Source organism: Chanodichthys erythropterus, chromosome 15, assembly GCF_024489055.1.
Source record: "Chanodichthys erythropterus isolate Z2021 chromosome 15, ASM2448905v1, whole genome shotgun sequence".
Lineage (NCBI taxonomy): Eukaryota > Metazoa > Chordata > Actinopteri > Cypriniformes > Xenocyprididae > Chanodichthys > Chanodichthys erythropterus.
This window is the reverse complement of record NC_090235.1, coordinates 1,773,171-1,793,128: the sequence shown is the minus strand read 5'-3', so window position 1 is coordinate 1,793,128 and position 19,958 is coordinate 1,773,171. Positions and strand designations below refer to the sequence as shown.

The 19,958-nt window shown below is 37.0% G+C and overlaps 1 protein-coding gene across 1 annotated transcript; it reads left to right on the top strand.

The window, feature by feature from the left end:
- The first annotated feature begins 490 nt into the window (after positions 1-490).
- Positions 491-18,336, top strand: dazl (deleted in azoospermia-like). The gene is made up of 10 exons (XM_067412201.1): positions 491-544; positions 667-783; positions 6,884-6,975; positions 9,456-9,507; positions 9,615-9,681; positions 11,081-11,211; positions 14,924-15,004; positions 15,130-15,180; positions 18,162-18,228; positions 18,314-18,336. Exons 1-9 carry the CDS (start codon positions 491-493, stop codon positions 18,204-18,206), a joined length of 690 nt encoding a protein of 229 aa, XP_067268302.1. The 3' UTR covers positions 18,207-18,228; positions 18,314-18,336.
- The last annotated feature ends 1,622 nt before the right edge of the window (positions 18,337-19,958 follow it).

Below are 19,958 nucleotides of genomic sequence, written 5' to 3'. Positions count from 1 at the left end.
CTTATTTGGTATGTGCATTTTCCAATTAGGACTGAGAATGGGTGTGGCGCTCTAATGCGACTCCAGCAAGAAGCACAGACCCGAGGAGCCTCTCACTTCATTAATTTATTTTGTCATTTTAATGGTTTTAGATATGGTAAGTAGCAAAAGTAGTAACAACAATTCATCGTTTCGTCTTTCAGCCACCATCTATAAAGTTCTCTGCTATTAACGTCGAGTTTATTGCTGTAAAATAGTTCGCGCGGCAAAATCGCCATCAAAGGAAATCAGACTGTCGTCCATTAAATTATGTGCATCTGCCAGGAGAGCACAAATGTTCGTCCAATTAACTCATTTTAGCCTAAATGGCAAGATTGCTTAATGAAGAAACATGAAGGTATCGGGTCGCGTGAGGTCGAGCACTTTGATACTATTTCATCTAGCATTTCGGGTGACTTTGGGGTTTGTATTTAGGGAATCGGTAACAAAACGTGAGGCCTTCAAATCTAAGATGTATCAGGGCGTTAAGCTACCCCTGTGCCTTATATGTGGGCTATATTCACAGGTAATTGTACTTTTGAATCTCAAAAACGTTGTTTTTGAGAGCTCATGTTGTACTTTTTATCTGTTCATTCTAATGTTAACAACGTGTTGATATAGTACTGAAAATGTTGTAAAAATCCACAGGATATCCAGAAGCACCGTCAGGGCTTCCCGTCCTCTCTGAAGTTGTCTAACGGTTATATTTTACCCGAGGGCAAGATGACGCCCAACACACTGTTTGTCGGCGGCATTGACATGAAGGTAACGTTAATGTTAAAGATGTTGATGATAAACTGAAGCTGCTGTTCTTTTTGTGCCCTAACATGTTCAAACTGGTACATTAGAGTTCTGAATTCTATCTAAGTTACAGTTCCATAGTCTCTGTCTACTTCCCAAACTGATTCCCTTTTCACAGTGGTGGACAGTATTGTTACTTCGTTAAGTACGTTTGTTCAAGTATATGTACTTTAGCAAAGTATTTTTATTTTGGGAAAAATTTTCTTTTGCGTTCTAAAGCATAGAGCTTGGCAAACTACGTCACTGCGCGTTGCATTCTGGGTAGTCGCCGCCATCTCATGTCACGCTCAGGAGCGTACAATGACAATAAATACAAATCACCAGATGAAAAAACGACTTTATTTACGTTAATTTTTTAAAGAGCTGCTTGTACTTACTGAAAATAAATGGACTAATATTTGAATATCTTGTGTTCATTCGATCGCTCAGTCGTGTGGCCAGGACACGATATACACACGCATAGAAATCATACTGACGCCTTCTATCGGACCACACACAGGACAAAAGAGATTTCTCTATTTCAGTTTTTAATAACTAAGTGGCATCGATATATCTGTCAGATAAAATAATAAACACAATATAGATTGATCTCAGCCAGCATATCATCATATCGTCCTGATTTCTTCATGTTAAAGCATTAAGGGATAACATAAGAGCATGACCATCTGTAATGCAGCTCTGAAATTAATTATATTGTGGAATCGCTACACCAAGTAAGTTTTACTGGACCTAAATGGAATAAATACATGATTTCTTACCGAGACCAGCTGAACAATGAATCAGAGGTGTTGCTTTATCAACACGGAGAGTGATCGCAACTAGGCCTATATCACAAATAACATTTCTAAAAGCGTTTTCCTACATTATTGAGCACGTACATATTCAAACGGATCAGAAGTTATTAATCTGTAATAAATACAAATGACAAAGCCAAATTTTGGTCAAAATTATTTTGAGTTTCACTTTCACCATTGTGTTTCTAAGCCGGAAGGCAGAAAATGAGGGACATTATAACATGCTTAACGTGAAAAAGCTTAACGTGGCTTAATTTACTATGCTAATGCTTTATTAGTTTGGTGTTTACTACAGAAAAGCAGATGAGCCCAGAATATGAACGCACATTTAACAGGCATTTTCCTCCCATAAAGAAAACACTTAATGGACAGTGACTTAACGTGTAATAAGGCGGGTTCTGTTCATATTCTGGGCTCATATCTGCTTTGCTGTAACTGTTACTTACAGTTTCTATGGGAGGAAAACGTTTAACGTGAAATTAAACGCGTTGCGTTCAAATTCTGGGCTATTAGTATGATGTTTACTTCCATTACGCCACGTTAAGCTTTTTAGAATGTCCGGAAAATGGGACAAAATGGCGCTCCATTTCACATTCGTTTTCCACACTTGTCACTATATGCACATAGTTCATACCAAAGCCAGCGTTCACCATTCTAATATGTTTTTAACTGTATAATATAAATTTTAACATCTTCCTCCACTATTTCCCAGTCTCTACTGTAATGTCCGTGACCAAATGTCCCAGAATGCAATGCGCTGCTGACGTCACGTTCCCAGACTCTATAGGACTTATTACTCTACTAAGTTACATTTTATAATTCCTCGCTATTTCAAGCTTTAGAAATCGCCACCCCCTCAGAGGCAAACGTTTGCTGCACATTTTTAAAGTCAAATTTAAGACCTGAAATAAAAATTAATGCTAGCTTAGTAGCCTATACATTATGGCTGTTACAAATCAAATGAAATCATTATCAACAAAATAAATCTTTGCAATACAGGGGTGACAAAATGAGAAGGGGCATTAATATATTTACACAGCATTTACAGTTTGTCTACATAAATTTAATTCAATATTTAAATATGGATTTTTTTTTTTCTAATTTTAACTTTTTAATTAAATGTACCTTAAATATGAAACTAAACTAAGTCACTGGGTGCTTCTCAATTCATATTTGTGCATCCTAGTTTCTTTCCTCGCGTCTTAGCTCCACCCCTTCAGGATGCGAGGGAACAGAGGAATTGAATCAAGTGAAATGATATCCTCGCTCCCTTTAGCGTCACTTCATAGCGTCATCAGTTGCACTCGAGGGATCTACCCATATGTTGTTAAAGTTTGGTTATTTAAAAAAAAATATAATATTAATGAAGCAAGATGCCCCATTGAAATATGTGAATGTAAAGTTTAGGGCTGCAACTAACGATTATTTAAATAATCGATTAATCTGTCGATTATTTTTATGATGAATCGATGAATCGGAGAGGGGAAAAAAAACATTAATTTCCAACCTTTTATTCAAAAACAGAAATGACAGTGCAAATTCACAGTGCAAAAAAATCCTAAGAACGTGCAAAAACAGGTTGCTCTTTTAACATCCCTGAGCTGTTAAAGTAAAAAAAAAAAACAAATGGACTAACACAAACATACACATGTATGCTTTATATCTGCCAAATATATAGGGCTTTTTTTTAAAAAATAAATTGCACAAAAAGATGTATAATTTTGTTTAGCTTAAGATGACCAAGTGCTATAAAGTTTAAAAAGTACAACAAACACAAATATATTTGTCAACAATAACCGATATAGGACAAAGCACAGAATAAATACATGACAACAGATCAGTGTTAATTTTGACAGCGTCGTCTTTTGGATTTTCACGTTCGCAATCGAAATGTATGCCACTGATAAGCATTGTAAATGCAGTATTACAGTACACATACCAATTAAACGCGCAGGTCTCCTCTCGTGCGTCTTCCTCACTGGACGAGGCAATATCACTTTTGTTTCGCTTTCAGATATCTATTTTATAGATGCCATCAATGCTTTTATCTTTCTAGATGTAATAACCAAAATCAAAGCAGTCCATAAACCTTAAATCCTCAAGAAAACTTCAGTCAAGCCAGCTCGCGCGTCAACCTGAGAGATCAGCCTCCTTACCTTGTCAAGTGGTCAAATTCTCGGTTTATGAATGGACGGTTTGGCTTGATTGACATTCGGGCATGATTTATATACCATCGACCTGTCCTAAAACGTAAGCACGCTTTGATCGATTGTTTGGAGATTGCGTGTTTCTCCGTTCGAAGCTCATTTCCTGTTCTTTACATTTGCGACGAAACAATTGATTACTTATGAACGAAAGCGTGAAAAAACGTGAAAATTGTCTCATTTGAAAGAAAATATCCAAAGCTAAAAGATATAGTGTGACTGATCGAAGCAGCCCGTATCAAAAGTGCGGGGGTCGATTTCTGTCTTTCCAAAACTGCAGGGGTCCTGACAACGGCACGCCTGTTCAGAACAACGTTACGGGTCTCTCCGATGGTCTTTCCTCTACCTCCGCTCTGCTATTTATTTGTTTATTTTTGCTCTGCTCTGCTTCTCGCTCAACCGCGCATTTTTATACTCAAACATCTCCGCGTGTCATTGAGAGGCGTAATAGTCACGCGACACAACGAATCGATAATGAAATTTGTTGCCAACTCTTTTAATAATCGAATTTTATCGATTTTATCGATTTGTTGTTGCAGCCCTAGTAAAGTTTATGTAAACTGCATACATTAAAGCATACATTTAAATTGTGACAGATATGAAGGGGGAGGAGAATTTATGCATGCGTCAGGTTTCTCTGCGAGAAAGACTTCCGCAAAGGATGCACCTGTGTATCCTCTCTCATAACTCCTCGGGAAGCCTCCTCACTCCTCGTTCCTCACCTCCTTGCTGTGCAATTAGAGAATTTAGATGTCCTTCAAGATGGCTGAGCTCAATCGGTTTCCGGGTCAGGATGGAGGACGGAGGAGCGAGGAAACGAGGAGGGATATTGAGAAGCACCCACTGTCTTTATGAGTGAGCGAGTCATTGATTCAACTGATTTGTTCAAATGACTGATTCGTTCAGGAAGCAAGCAAGTGACCGTTTTTAATTGAATGGGTCATTTGATCATTAATTAAAGTGATTCGTTAACGCAGATTCAGTCAGTATAACAAAAACATTTCTGTCTGTCGCACGGGGGGCTTTTGAAATTTTCATTGGCGAAATAAAGAAAAAAACAAACTATTAACAATACTGTGTCTAAAATGTACATTGTTCATTTATCAAGTTAAATGAACATTGCATTTGTACTGATTTGGGGAAAACACCACTCTTGCTCGTGTGAAATTGTAATACAGCTTCACCATATGAGATTACAAACTCATCGGGGCAAAAATGCCCGTGTATCTTGAATTTTGAGGGCATATAATTGCATGCATAGCTACATCACACAGAGTAAGACGTGTAAAGTAAACGCAGTACTTATTAAAAGAATCACCCTTTATTTAAATATATGAACAGAAAAATTGCTGTTAATGTGACATTTCCCATTCAATGACTAGTAAAATAATCGCAACTTACTCTCTGTAAAATGGCGTAATCCGCAGGATGATAGAAACGGAGGTGGGTAAAAAGGTTGGTGGTGTTGCCACCCTTCGCACTGACTGTAGCTAGGCAACTGAGGCGAATTCTGCAGATTGGACTGTCAAGGAACTGAAAAAATACCATACTGTCGAGCGTACTTTTTTCGGGTATGGACCGAGCCTCTCTCTCTCGTTCGGACAACTCTCGGAATAGCTGCGTGCGCTGCGCGTCGTCTTCTTGTTTGACGGGTGTCAGTGTTAAGGTGCAATAACTGCCACCTGAGAGGTCAATCTAGTACTGGTGCTGGAGTATTTACATGTCATGATATCATAAGCATCCTATTCATTTTAAATATTGTGGTTATCGCCAATACCAGAATATTGCCACCCCCTAGGGATGACATGTTTTTGTAGGCCAACACGGAGGTTAGTGGCGCACGGGTTCCCTCGATCGAAAGCCTATGTATTTTTCCCATAGACTTTTGAAAAAAATCGCAAAGAATAAGCGATGTTTAACAAATGGGTATGACACTTGCATGTTTTGTTTATCAAGATAATCTTTACAAGTTAACACAACATATATACATTTTGAAGCCTAAAGTCGTCAGATATAAAAAGCTAACAGTAGGCTATAAACGGACTACAGCACACCATGATCGCGGATCAACGTCATCACCACCAAGCTTCCTCAAACTTTTTTTTTCTCAATTTTTATCAATGGGAAGCCCCGTTTCAACTGACAGGCATGTGATCGGTCCAGCCATCCTCCTGTCAGACTAGCGTGCACTCTGTGTAAACAAGCTAGCAGATCTCCTCAATGTCTAGTTGTGAATCACTTAGCGGTGATCGAGATGTCGAGTTAGCCAAAATACGTGCCTTCTGCTGTAAAGGGTGTAAACTCAACGATGGAGAGCAGTGTTGTCATTTGATGAAGATTTCGTTTACGAGATACGTCTGTCTATGGCCTCTCTCATTTTCTCTCTCACTCTCTCACTCACACACACACACACACCCTCTCTCTCAAGCAAAAATGTAGCACCTCTGTTCAATCTTTCTGATTTTAGTAAAAGTGCCTTACATAATATTAATTCAAATAAATACTTTAAAATAATTTGAGCTTCAGCCTGGCTTAATAGCATTTATATATATATAAAAATGTTTTTGGTCAAATTAATCTGTAAAGTAAATAGTTTATCCCTTTAAATGCAATGGATTCTGAAAGATATCAACAAAAAATGGGATTTTTCTCAGGTTTTCAATTGGAAAAAGAGTGCAGACGACCATAATTCAAATGGGTATATCTTTAAAACCATTCAAGGTATGACTTTGACTAGGATATAATTTTAAAGCTTATTGTCTCATCTTTCCATTGATACCAACATCTCAATTTTAAAATTTGGGTCACTGTGACTCATTTTGCTGGATCAGGTCACGTTTCATATATGGTACTATTATTATAGTCTGACTGGTGCTGGCTAAATAATAAACATGGTTCATCAATCACTTCTTTTTACTTTTAATACTCAAGTACATTGAAATTGTATATTTACTCAAAATGAAAATGAGTACTTAAACTTTTTTTTGGAGTAATACTTTTTTTTTAGGGTATCTACTTGTACTCAAGTACTTGATTTGTGTCTTCGTCCACCACTGCTTTCATCAGGTGGACGAGAACGAGATCAGAGAATTCTTTGCCAAGTACGGGTCTGTGAAAGAAGTGAAAATCATCACTTATCGAGGAGGAATATGCAAAGGGTGAGTGTTGCTTTCCTTGCTGGAAAAAAAAAAATCTAAAACCAGCCTAGCTAAAATAATAATAATAATAATAATAATAAAATAAATAAATAAATAAATAAATATAAAACGGTCAAAATTCCTCTAAAACCAACTTGCTAAACCACCTGACTGGGCAGGGATACCAGCTAAGACCAGCCAGACAGTTTAGGCTGGTTTATCTTGGGTTTTTGTCAGTAGGGTTGTTTGCTATCTAGCCAAAAATTCGGCGGCTGAAAAATTCAGAAAATATTGTGAAACATAAGGCTTTGTTTTCTGAACCAATTTACTTGTTAAATTTTACCATACTATAGTAGGGCTCATTGCTAAGGATTTTTTTATACAAAAATTTCAAGGCGATTTTACTGGCCCCACCACAAAAAAAAAAAAAAATATAGGCGTAGTTAGTGTTTTTGTAATTTTTAACCCATGTAATCATAATAAATGAGCTTATGACACAAAACTTCTAGCTTAACTCATACATTTAAAATATTGTTAAAGACAAGTAAACAGTCAGTAATAAAAGAAAAGAACAAATAATCAAATTATGAGCAGTAGCACAAATAAATGCATACAAAAGAATTAAACAAATTAATACATACAAAAGAATTAAATGGCCGGTACTAGCAGTTTTTTTTTTTTTTTTTTTAAATCAATGTAGAATTTCTATATCTCTTGTGTATTGAACTGATAATCACTCTTTTGTGTGTTAAACACAATCTACTAAATACAGCTTCATTATAAAGAATAAACAGCAAATGAAAAAAATATATAATCACGATCTAGAAAAATCATGAGTGCACAATAATTGTATAAAATCTAAACATTTAGTGAAAACATTTAGTGGGGAACAAATAAAAGTGAATAAGTGCAGCACTAAATGTGGTAAAATGTTGCACATGGCTCTTTGTATTGTTATAAAATACATTCACGAAAAACAGGTAAATATAGACTTTTCTTTTAATGTATAGTGCAGCAACATATGGTAGATAGGACAGAACAAGAAAGGCTATTAATAATCTTTAATTGCACAAAATTATTATAATATGAAAGGCTCCGATACAGAGTGGCACAAAGCACTTATGCACATCCTGTGCACAGAATGATGCGCTTAAAGCAACACTGAGCCACAGCGCGCAACGCTTCTCATTGAAAAGTTAACAGCACAAAGGGAAGAGATTGATGTGTTGTGTATTGATTTTATGCAATAGTTTTTTTTTTTTTTTTTTTTTTTTTTTTTTTTACGGTTTTAAATTTCAATTTAATAGTTTTAAATTTGAATTACTGTGCACTTAAAGAACAATTCATAGTGTGCTCTACTCCAGTGTTGTGATCTAACAAATACCCAGGAGAAGGTAGCATGATTTGGAACAGCAATAAACTCCAGCAAGATAAAGTCCTTTTGATGCAAAACCATAGACCTTTATCTATAGATCAAGTATAATAATAGGTACATTGAAGAGTTTCATCGAGTTGACTGTTGTAACTGAATGTGACACAGTTTGGAAGCATTTATGTGAATTTGAATTTAACAACTTAAATATTCATCTGTACTTCAGATTAAACTATGAAATGGCTTCAGAACATTTGAAATATAGTGCATAAAAGCTTTATGGTGCTTCATAATGTTTTTGTGCCGTTTGTGGGGTTAACAATAACACAATAGTGTAAGCACAATATCAGATTTGGATTATCAGCCTTGTCTGACCAATACCCGGTACTACAAAGAATGGCTGTATCGGAGCCAATACCAATACAGAGTATCATATCGGCGCATCCATAAAATTAATACTTATTAAAGATACAAAGTTATTCAGCCAAGAGCAGTGAGCAAGGTTTATTAGGCTGCTGTCACTTTAAGATCCAATATACTGTTACACATGCGTTTTATTTCTCTGTTAACATTCACTCAAAACATAACCCAACTATTTACAATGATACTCGCCAATATAGGCTTTTTGACAATTTTTGTATGAACATGTCCATTCAAGCACAAGCTGACGTGAAAGAGGACTCTCTTCAGTATTTACTCGCTGTCTAAAATGCAGCTTTCTGATACGTGCTTCGGATGTGTGTTGCACACACAAAACTTCTCAAACAGCATGCGAGTACTGAATTGAGTTCTCTTTTGCTTCATGTGCTTGAATATTTAAATTAAAGGCTTAAAAACATGTGCAAATGATAAACTTTTGTGAAGATGCAGCACTGGTCTGATCCGGACATTGACAGTTCCATCAACTGTTCTGAGCTTTGTTCAACCTGGCCCCGGGCTATTATCATCAAGCCCTGCTAAATTGTGCGATCACACTTGTGCACTTCATTATGCCGTTGGGAGCAAAATGTGGTTCAGTAGATTTTTGGGGGGTAAACTATCCTTTTATATAATATTTCTTGCAAACTGCTTTCAGAAAACATTCATACCTGCGTCACCTCTGATTTGTTGCTCACCTTCTTCCTCATAGGTATGGTTTCGTTTATTTCAGCGAGGACGTTGATATCCAAACTATCGTTGATGTAAGGAGGTCACTTTTACCTGTCTTTATAACTTTCTTCTCTTTTCTGTCTGGGTGTTGGTGTTTTGAGTGCAGGGTGACATCCTGTACATTTTAATTATTTTACAGCAGCCGATCAGTTTTAAAGGGAAAAAACTCAAACTGGGACCTGCCATCATGAAAGAGCGAAATTCTCGTGAGTCCATATGTTTCGTTTTTTATTCTGTCTGTCTTGTGCAAAAAGTAGTGGAAATGTCTATATCATCAAATACACATTTTAATTTGTCTTATTGGAGACATTTGTACTTGCTTGTAATTTGTAATTACTAGGGGTGTAACGATATATCGCAGTACGAGATTTCGCGATGCAAAAATGTTACAATATGTATCGGAGAGTGATGGTGATACTTTTACGATATGACGGCAGTCTAATCTTACTGGTTGAGCTGCTGACGTGACCTACTCTGCAACATGGAGGTGGCAGTGAGAGAAGCCGGGTGTCTCAATCAGCTCTCTAGTTCAGTTAAGTGTTTCGCGCACACATCGAATCCTGCAAGCAGGTTTAAACGTTTCTAGCGTCAGTCTCTTGCTTGGTCGCGTGAGAAGTCGTGGCTTTCTTTAACCGCAGTTCCACAACAACAGCTGTGCTCACAGAAAAGCAAAAGATGCTTGTGATGCTTTGCTTTAAGAAGTTAGGGGACGTTCACATATTGCGTCTTTTCCGCGTGCAAGTCAGTTATTTCAGATGTAGCCACGCGGCAGGCGCGCTCATAATGGAAGCAATGCGGTCGCGACGCGCATGCGGTGCGTTTTCCAGGCGCATCGAGATGAAAAATTCTCAACTTTTCAGAAGGTCATGTGACATGAACCAACCGATCAGCTTCGGCCTTTCCGTAACAGAACATCAAAACCTCAGCCGAACAGCTGATCATAGTTGGACAGGGTGGTTTTTATATCTTATCTCGATAAATATATCTAGTAGTAAAGCTAATGCAAGGGCTAGAAATCAATTTATCCTTTGCTGAAACTTCCTGATCCTCTTGGCAAGCGCAGTTCATGTTTGCATAGCAACAACAGACGCCACGGGAGCGCAAGCGCTTTGGAAGGGAGAAGCGGTGCGGCCGCGCCTTCCACGCGTTTTTAGACGCAATATGTGAACGGTCCCTTAGGATTCTTAATTCTAAGTTCATGTTAAATTTAACTTTTTTTCAGTGACAGACAGACCTATTCAGCTGTTAATTTGAATACAGACGTTTTTTATTAAACCTGAAATGTGATCTTGTATGTACAACAAGGAAAAGTATTGAAATTTGTTAATGTTTTTAAAATAAATGAAACTGAAATTCAAATAAGATTTTGTTCAAAATATCGTGATGCGTATCGTATCGTGAACTCCATATTGAGATACGTACGGTATTGTGACCTGAGTGTATCGTTACACCCCTAGTAATTACTTGTTGTTAATTATTTCATGGATTGGAAGCAGACAAAAATTAGGAACACTCAAATCTTTTTAAATACATTTTGAATTATAAATGTAATATCAATGACTTAAAGTCATGGTTAAAATATTTTGGAATCTTTCTTATTTCCAGGTTCAGTGTCGTCTCCAATGATTGGTCCAACACAGTGGGTCAGCCCCACCCCATATGTGTATTGCAGCTGCTGTCCCCCAGGCATGGCCCCACCCTCACCTGTCTTCAGTGGAGGGAATCAATACATGCAGGTAACAAATCATGACACCCTGAGTATAAACATAATGTAAAGGAGTTAAAACCTGTTCACACCAAGGAAGATAACTATGATCATCACGATATTGTTTTAAAGATCATTGTAAAACTGTAAAAGAATAGAACTTAGTCAGGGTAGCTCCATATTTAATTTTTAACCCTTTGAGCGGTACGGTCACACATATGGGATTTTTATTTGTGCCCCTGGGCGTACAGTCCCACATATGGGATTCATATATCACATCAATGCAGTATTTTCAGCCACATAATGTTTTTTTTTTTCTTTTTTTTTCAGACATTTAAATACGCATAAGCACCAGTAAAACCACATTGAGTTTATAAAACACACTGTTGTCAGACATCAGTGGAAGCAGCAATAACAATCCATTTAAATATAATTTGCTGACATTTATTCATATCAGACACCCATAATGGGCCTAAGTTAGGGCTGCACGATATATCGCACGATACAAAAAATAACATTGAAATTGAACGCGATTATTGCTTAAACACAAATCTTAGTGCGATTATGAAATCGCAAAGGCTGCGATTGTTTGTTTTTTTTGTTTTGCAGAGCTTGTCATTGAAGTATGGCTCCAAATGCTAATCCATCTGAAAGCACAGAGTTTTTCGCTTATAATGTACATTTGAAAAAGCAACACGCGTCAAACTTATTTTTTACTCCAAACTCATTTCATAATGACAGTTAAGCGTCCTTCTGTGAGATGATGTGGCTTCTTACACAGAATAAGGCAGTCGTGTGTTTATTAGTCATGTTTAATCAATCAAAGCATTTCAATCTTCTGTTTATTCAGCTACAGCGATATGATGCGTGTTATCATCTTATGCTGCAGGGTATATACATAGACAGTAAAAGAAATGGACACAGCGACCCCATTGGAACTCAATTGAGACAAGTGAAGCCCATTTTTAGCGATTTTTAGCTCTTCCGTTTCTGACGCGCAGACTCAAACTAAGCTTGATGACGTCAGCAACCTGTCTGACAGATGTAAATCTTCTAGTAGCTGTGCGTGCAAACTGCCATCGTTAATCTTGCAGAGATGGCGAGCTTGAGCGGGGAGTTCTTTGGCGTGAGTGAGCAGGAGTAAGTATTCTGATTAATTCAGGCATGAAAATCCCTCACCTTTCGGCGAAATTCGCCGTTTTGAAACCAAAATAGGTGACCTACGTGAATCGTGTAGATTCGATGAGAAATTTTCTTTGGAAAAGAGGGGGGGTTCGGTGAACTGCGACCTGCGATTCAGTGAACTGTGAACAGATGCGCGTGCCAGAAGGGCGCGCGAGTGCATGGAAATATTAACGCGAAGGGCCTTGCATCACCAGTGCAGACCACCATCACCACCATTTTCTCCAAATATTAGCATGATTACAAATGTGATATTGATTTTATTCAGCATACAATTTAATGAACAAGAACTTAATATCAGGTGACTTACATTTTAGACACCAAATCGTCTGTTTCGCTGTATTTCACCAACGAAAATAGTTCCAAAGTCCACCGAATTGTTTTGCGTCTCTGAGCAACACTTCCTGAATGAATCAGCCGCTTGAATGAATCGGTTGAATCTCAATGATTCGCTCATTAACAGTGATTCACTGCCACCTACTGGCGGGTTAAATTTCACATTTAAAGTGTCTTCATTTTTAAAAATTTCAAATAACAGTATTAACGTTTTATATTTTGAACATTAAAAACATTTTTATGCATCTGTAACTGCTCTTGATTAACTTTAATAAAGTTATCTATTCTATAGTTATACATTAATTACAATTTCTGTACCTTAAAATCTTCTGTTTAAACCTACATGAAAAACTTGAAAAGCACCATTTAATTTATGTTTGTTCTGTTGTATTTATTTGTGCTATTACTCGTAATTTGATTATTTGTTACTATTTTACTACTTACGGTTTATTTATCTAATAATATTTAAAATAAATTTAGTAGCTTTTGGTGTTATAACCTTATGTATTGAGGTTAAATTTATCAAAAACAATAACTATGCTTATTTTATAGGCCCATTTTCTTGTCTTTTACTTTTATAAAAAAAATTTGTTGTGGGGCCCGGAAAATTTCGGCAGGGCAGGTAAAAATTTCAACTACTGGCCCAACTGGGCCAGCAGAAAAAAATCCTTAGCGTTGAGCCCTGAATGGTTTCAATAATTTTAATATTTTCTGGTATATAAGTTACCCAGGAGCTCTGTTGACATAGACTTAGCTAACGTTAGCTACAGCTTGATGAATTGAGTCATTGAACACAGTAGGAGAGAACACAATGTTAGCCAGCTAGCTAAAGCTCCGGTGGAAAATTATTAGCTAATGCTACCGTTTTTGAGGAGTTAGATTTTGAGGTGAGGGGACTGACAAGGCAGAAGGTAAAATGGTCCACTGTTCTAATAAGTAGACCTGCCAACCTGTACGCAATTTACGTAGTGGATACGCATTTTGAGTTTCTACGGGGCCATAATGTAACATAGAAGGTAATGGAGCCCTTTATACATTGTTGTGTATCTTTAGAATTAAATACGGGACAAATGGAGTCTTTAAACGCCTCAGATGTAAAGTTATTCGCTGTCAAAGTGACGCCAAAATGAATGGGAGTCAATGGGATGCTAACGCAAGTGAAGTTCTGCTACAAGATGGCGGCACGCGGCCGACTTCAACTTCCGGTCGACTTCCTTGGGCACTGCGTATATATTGAGTTTCTGCGCAAGAGTGCCCTCTGGCTTTCAGATAGAGAAGCATTTACTATTGATCACAGAGCCGTACAGCTCTGACAAGCCATGCATTAAATAATCGCAGTCTTTGCCATATTGCATGCGATTTTATCGCAATAAATCGTGCAGCCCTAGCCTAAGTAACTATAAAGTTTATGGTAAGCAAGTTTGTGAATATTTTAAATAAAAAAGAAAGAAAACAAAATAGCGATCCATCTGTCATACAGTGTTATTGTGGCTGCGTTCAGTGCACGCAACACATGACGTGTTGCAATGGAAACGATAAGGGCAAAACGCACGCTTGAAAGGGTTAACAGGAATGAAAAAGAGGCTGTGAGGGATAGAATATGATGTGTTCAATGAATTGTACTGTTTAACAACTAGGGATGTGACGGTGAGAATTTTCCCACCGGTTAATTGACATGTGACAACACCGGTGTCACCGGGGGGTGGGGCCTCTACCTCTGTCATTGCTATGCAACCATGAACTGTGCTCTCCGTGACGAGGAATGTTTTTGACATGAAAAATAATTGCTTGAATGGTGGGTTACTCTTACTGAAAAACACTTATGGTTCCTTAAGAGCAGTAGAGAACTCAATACTGGCACGCGCGCGCATTTGTGTGTGTGTGTGTGTCACGTTCTCTTTTGCCTTGTCGCGCTTGAATGGTTTAAAAGCATTTGAATGAATAAGAGCTTGATCATATAACGCAGAAAACGAATACTGCGTTAATTGCATTAAATGCAAATATTTTTAACGCGTTAAAGTGGGGGAAAAAAATTAACCTAGGTGCCGCGGTGGGCAAGTGAAACCGGTGTTGCAACTGAACACCTGTAACACCGACTACAGTAGCAAGCCTAGTGTGCTGGTGTGGTCTCTACTATAAACTCACATTGCACATTCCTAAGCTTGCAGTACTTTAACAGTAACAGTACTTTAATATGTTTTCCCTGTGTCTTCCTTTCTTTATAGCCTTATTCTTACTCCAGTCCTCCAGGATTTATGGTCCCAACAGTGCCCATGAACTATGCACAGACCACGTATGCCTACCAGGTACACATTGCTTTCATCTCTCAGATAATCACATACTTGGATATCTTGTGTAAACTCTTCACGCATGCTATCTTTTCCTTTTATCTGAGAAAATCAACCCTTGTTTTTTTGTGTGCGTGTATTAGTATCCCCTGCCACAGTGGTGTGGAGAGCAGAGGACGAGGCTTGTCAATCAGGTCAGCTCTACTTCCCTTTTTTTGGGTTGGTAAATGAGGGATTGAGCATAAGAGGTTCCACTGGAGAGAATTTTTTTTTTTTTTTTTTTACCAAATTGATTAAAAGTGAAAGTAAAGACCCTTAAAAGAGATTTACATTTCAAATAATTGTGGTTCTTTTGAACTATTCATCAAAGAATCCTGGAAAAAAATGTAGCACAGTTTTCTCACAAATATAATGCACCTCAACTGTTTTTAAAGTCGTCATGAAATAAAAAAATTGACTCTATTTACTTTGTTAGTGCATATTACTAGTCCTGTGTTAAACAATTAATCCATGCAAGTTAATACACAGAAAACAATTGTTTGTCATGGTAATCTTTAATCAAAATCTGAAAAGTTACTTCTGAATCCAGTCTGGAATGGTGTTCCTTCTCTATTGACATCAGTTTGACAGCTTGGGTTGAAACCGCCTAAACCACTCCCCTGCGACTGTTAGTCTGCTATGAGCAAGAGATGGAGAGGAGGAGTGCTAAAGTAAAACCCTGCCCTCTATTCAATATTCCGTTTCATTTGGAAATGCATCACAACACTGGAGAAAAGTAATTTGCAACTTCCGGTTCACGGGGACTTTAACATTAGCTATGTTTCCATCCACCTATTTTTATGCACATTATGGGATATCGTGTAAAATAAAAAAATAAAAAACAGCATGATGTGAATTCAGCTTTACAATCACAGGAATAAATGATGTTTTAAAATGTAAAATATTTTAAAAATATTTATTTCACAATATTACTGTTTTAACTTTTAAAATAGTAATATTACTATTAACTTTTTTTCTGGAACCATATTAAAGACTTTTTTTCAATTACATTTTTACAGATTGTTTCATCCATAGCAACTTACAAATAATGTAGTTTTTTTTTTTTTTTTTGGGAGTTGCACCAATATGTTGTCGCTTGTATGAAACTTAATTTAAATTGCTTTGGTAATGTAATTCCTTACAATATAAACTAGGGATGCACCGAAATAAATTCTTGGCCGAAACCGAAAAAGACCGAAAACCAAAAACCGAAAGAAATTATGCCAATTATTAATACCACTGCATTTATGTTAATGACTGTGTACTAACTTTACTAAATTCAAGGCATTGCAATTGCATAAATTAATATTAAAGTTTCAAAGAATAAATCAATTACACATTATGCAAATATTTATTTAGCACATTGCAACAATGCACAGTATAAAATAAAATTCAAATTAAAATGTTTAACTTGACCCCACTCATGTGTACATTAAATAATAATGTCCTGTACATTATTATTATTTTATACTGCATTTAATAAATATTTCTTGCAGGATTTCACTGAACATATCCGACAATGAGGGTGCATGCCCCTCATCTGGTGCAGAGAGACAAGTTTTTTTTTTTCTGCGCTCTGATCTCCTCCTGCGCTGGGCACTGCTCCATCTCTGTCTCCACACGCGCTGCTTTATTTCCGCATCAAAGTAATGGTCTTTATAACGTGGATCAAGTACAGTCGCGATGAAGTGCAGAGGATCCGAATAAATCTCAGTGAAACGTGTGCTGACCGACTCTAAGAGTGTACTTTTCATTGTTTTCACTCCGTGGTCCGTCTCAACCACTTTGCTTAGGAGACACTTTAGTGCTGCGATTTAAAGGAATAACGTCCGCTACAGATGCATCAGAGGAGCTGATCTCGCGGTTTCTGTTTGCGTCATCACAACATTTCGGCCGTATTGTTTCGGTGATAAAAGTTTTTCGGTGGCCGAATATTCGGTGCATCCCTAATATAAACAATATTGGATACAATATAACAATGTTAACCGCGCTGGTTACCCCAGCGTTCTTGCCCAGCCCTGTAAATTAAATTGTGAAGAGTGTGCGTAAGCTAGTCTGAAACAGCTGCCTCTAGCATTTTAATAATACTTGAAAAGCTGTCAGTGCAGTGTATCAATAAGCACCAGCTCCCCTTGTGATCCCCTTTAGCATGCTAAAGATCACAAGGTCAGAGAATCACTAAAATACTCAACAATAAACCAGTATCACAACATGGTATCATAATTGGAAATTCTAATGAATCAACAAAAACTGTTTCAGGGCTCCAGACTGACATTTGAGAGCAGTAGCATGGGTGCCTCTAAGTTCTACAGGTGTTGGTGCCAGCACCTGATTTGGTAGCGCTGGGTGGATTTTTAATCATAAAGTTAATAAGTGGAAATGGCTAATAAGCCAATAAGTGCTCCTCTGCTGCTAACTACTGGTTGTAGTGGTAATTTCATTTATTTAAAGTGTTCGTTAGCCACAAAGTGTTCCTTTTCCTACATCTTTATACTTCTAATTTTATAAATCATCACATTAAAAATGTTAAAATTGGATATTTAGAGCTTTGAAGTGCTGGAAAAAGTGAAGCACTTGAAAGCCCTTGAAAGTGCTTAAATTTCACTCTCAAAAGCTTGTCTTTTATTTCTCCAAGCTGATAAATGGTCCGCACAGCTCAAACAAGGTAGCACAGTGTTGTTCCACTTTCGTTTTGTTTGATGTTTCTCATATGCAGCAGAAATGGCAGCTCTTATCAGTTGGCCAATGTGGTGGCATCAGTGTGACCTCTAACAAAATTTAGTCGCACCAGCGGGAAAAAAGGTTGCGGTGTATAGCTTTGTTTATTGTAGTAATTCCTAAAAAAAAAAAAAATTCTCTTTCCCCCCCCAATCCTTTCATTAATTGAATGAATATATATATATATAATATTGCATGATGTGTTTTGAGAGTTTTTAGCTTTAAGACAATACCATACAGTGCACTGGCCAATAGTTAATGAAGATAAGATTTGATTGTTGTGCTGTGGTAAGCCTTTAGATGGCAGTGCTGACTTAGTATAAAAACTGCAAACAACTGTCCTGCAGGGAAAGGAAGTGTGCCAAAATTAAAAGGCTCATCAATTTAAGAAGAGTGAATGTGTGACTTTGTCTTTCAGAACTATGTGGATTGTGGCGTCCAGACTTTGCTAACCCTTCTGTAGCCAAACCTTCACTCTTTTTTTGGTAAGTTTTTGTGCACCCAAGATGAAGTTAAAGGCTTTAGTTTTCAGGGGTCACTTTTACCAAGTCCTTTTGTTTCTTTTCTTAGGGTGGACTCCCATAGAAGCAGAGGAAAACAACTTGATGGAGATCAAGCAGTGCACTTCATTGTCTGTGTGTTTTCAAACACAGTTGCAGATAGGGTCATCCTGGGTTTGATGTGAAGGTGTATTTTGAGGGGGTGACATTGATATGATCATATGATCATACTGTAACCCAAGGCCTCACACATCCACACGCTGAAACCTTTAACAAGCTTTGTTCACTTTAGCCTATTACGCCCATTTATTTGTATTGTCTGTATTTTTTTTTTCGTCATGGCCAACTAACTTTAAAGACACTTTTAAGCTCACAAATATATATTTATATTTTATTTATGTTTGCTTATTTTAAAGTTTGACTCACTGTTGGTGATGCACCATATGCATTTAGGTAACTGTTTTGACATGTTCAGTGTGTTTTTAAACAAATGTTCATTTGTTTACTGGTTCAAGCTGGCGAGTGTTCACTATGAAAATAGTTTTGTTTTGGGGGTTTTCACATTCAGGGCACATGTTCCAATTTTCTCTTTTTGGTCGAGCACCAGGGTACAGTGGCTCCCCTTTTTTTACTCTATAAATTTGCTTTCATTTATCAGTCGTTATCACTGTACTTCCATCAATTTTTTCCTTAATGCTGGTTTTCTTTCTCGTTAGTGCAGTTAAAAGGTGTAAATAAAATCATTGCATTAATTCAGAAATTACAATACAATTTTATACTCAGCCCTGTAAGTCACAGCAGGTCACGGGACGGTTGACTTGTTTTAAATTAAAGCGATGACGGAATATTGATATCACTGTGAACACAGTCAGGCTGCCTTTTTCTATTTTTCCAGCACTTTTCCGCACCAGTTCCCTTTAATTGAGTTTTGTTTTTAAAAGTTTGCAAAGAGTTATGGGTATTGTTGTACTGAACACAAAGCACTGTCATTTTATACCTACTGTTACAACACTTGACTTTTTTTTTTTTTTTCTTATGCGGGGGGGAATGGGGGCTGATTTAATAGCTGTAGCAGATTCATCACATTTTTTAAAAAGACTGACTTGAATTGAAATTTCACCTTTTTTCTTTTTTTTTTTTTTCTTTTTCCCATGGCCTCATGGGAATTGTGGTTTCTATTGTGCTATAGTCTGAGAGCTTCTAATCACTGTACTCTGGGTTTGCCATGTATATAGGTTTTGGATTTTGATGTTGGCATTGTACGGTTTTGCTGTTTTTGTTAATAAAAAAATAAAGTTGAATTAACTTATTTTTGCCTCACATTTAAAGTTCTTAACTCTTTTCTGTTTTTTGTTTTGTTTTTGTTTTTAACATAAGTTCCACATTTGTAAAGTGATGCAAAAAATGCATTTAGTAGTTTATAAACTTCTTCTTTTTTTTTTTACTTGATCTCATTTTATGATGATTTAGAGAAATGTTTGGAGAATATTGGATGTTTGTTGCTGTGGAAGGTGTTGGACTGTGTTGGTCTCTCATTCCTTGTATTGTCTGGACAACCAGACAGACTTTAAAGGGATAGTCATTTACTCACTTTATGTGGTTTTAAATCTGTGTGAGTTTCTTTGCTCTGAACAGTTTATTTTGAAGAACGTTGATAACCAAACAGTTGCTAATCCCTATTGACTTAAATGGTATGGAAAAAATGTATTCTGTGG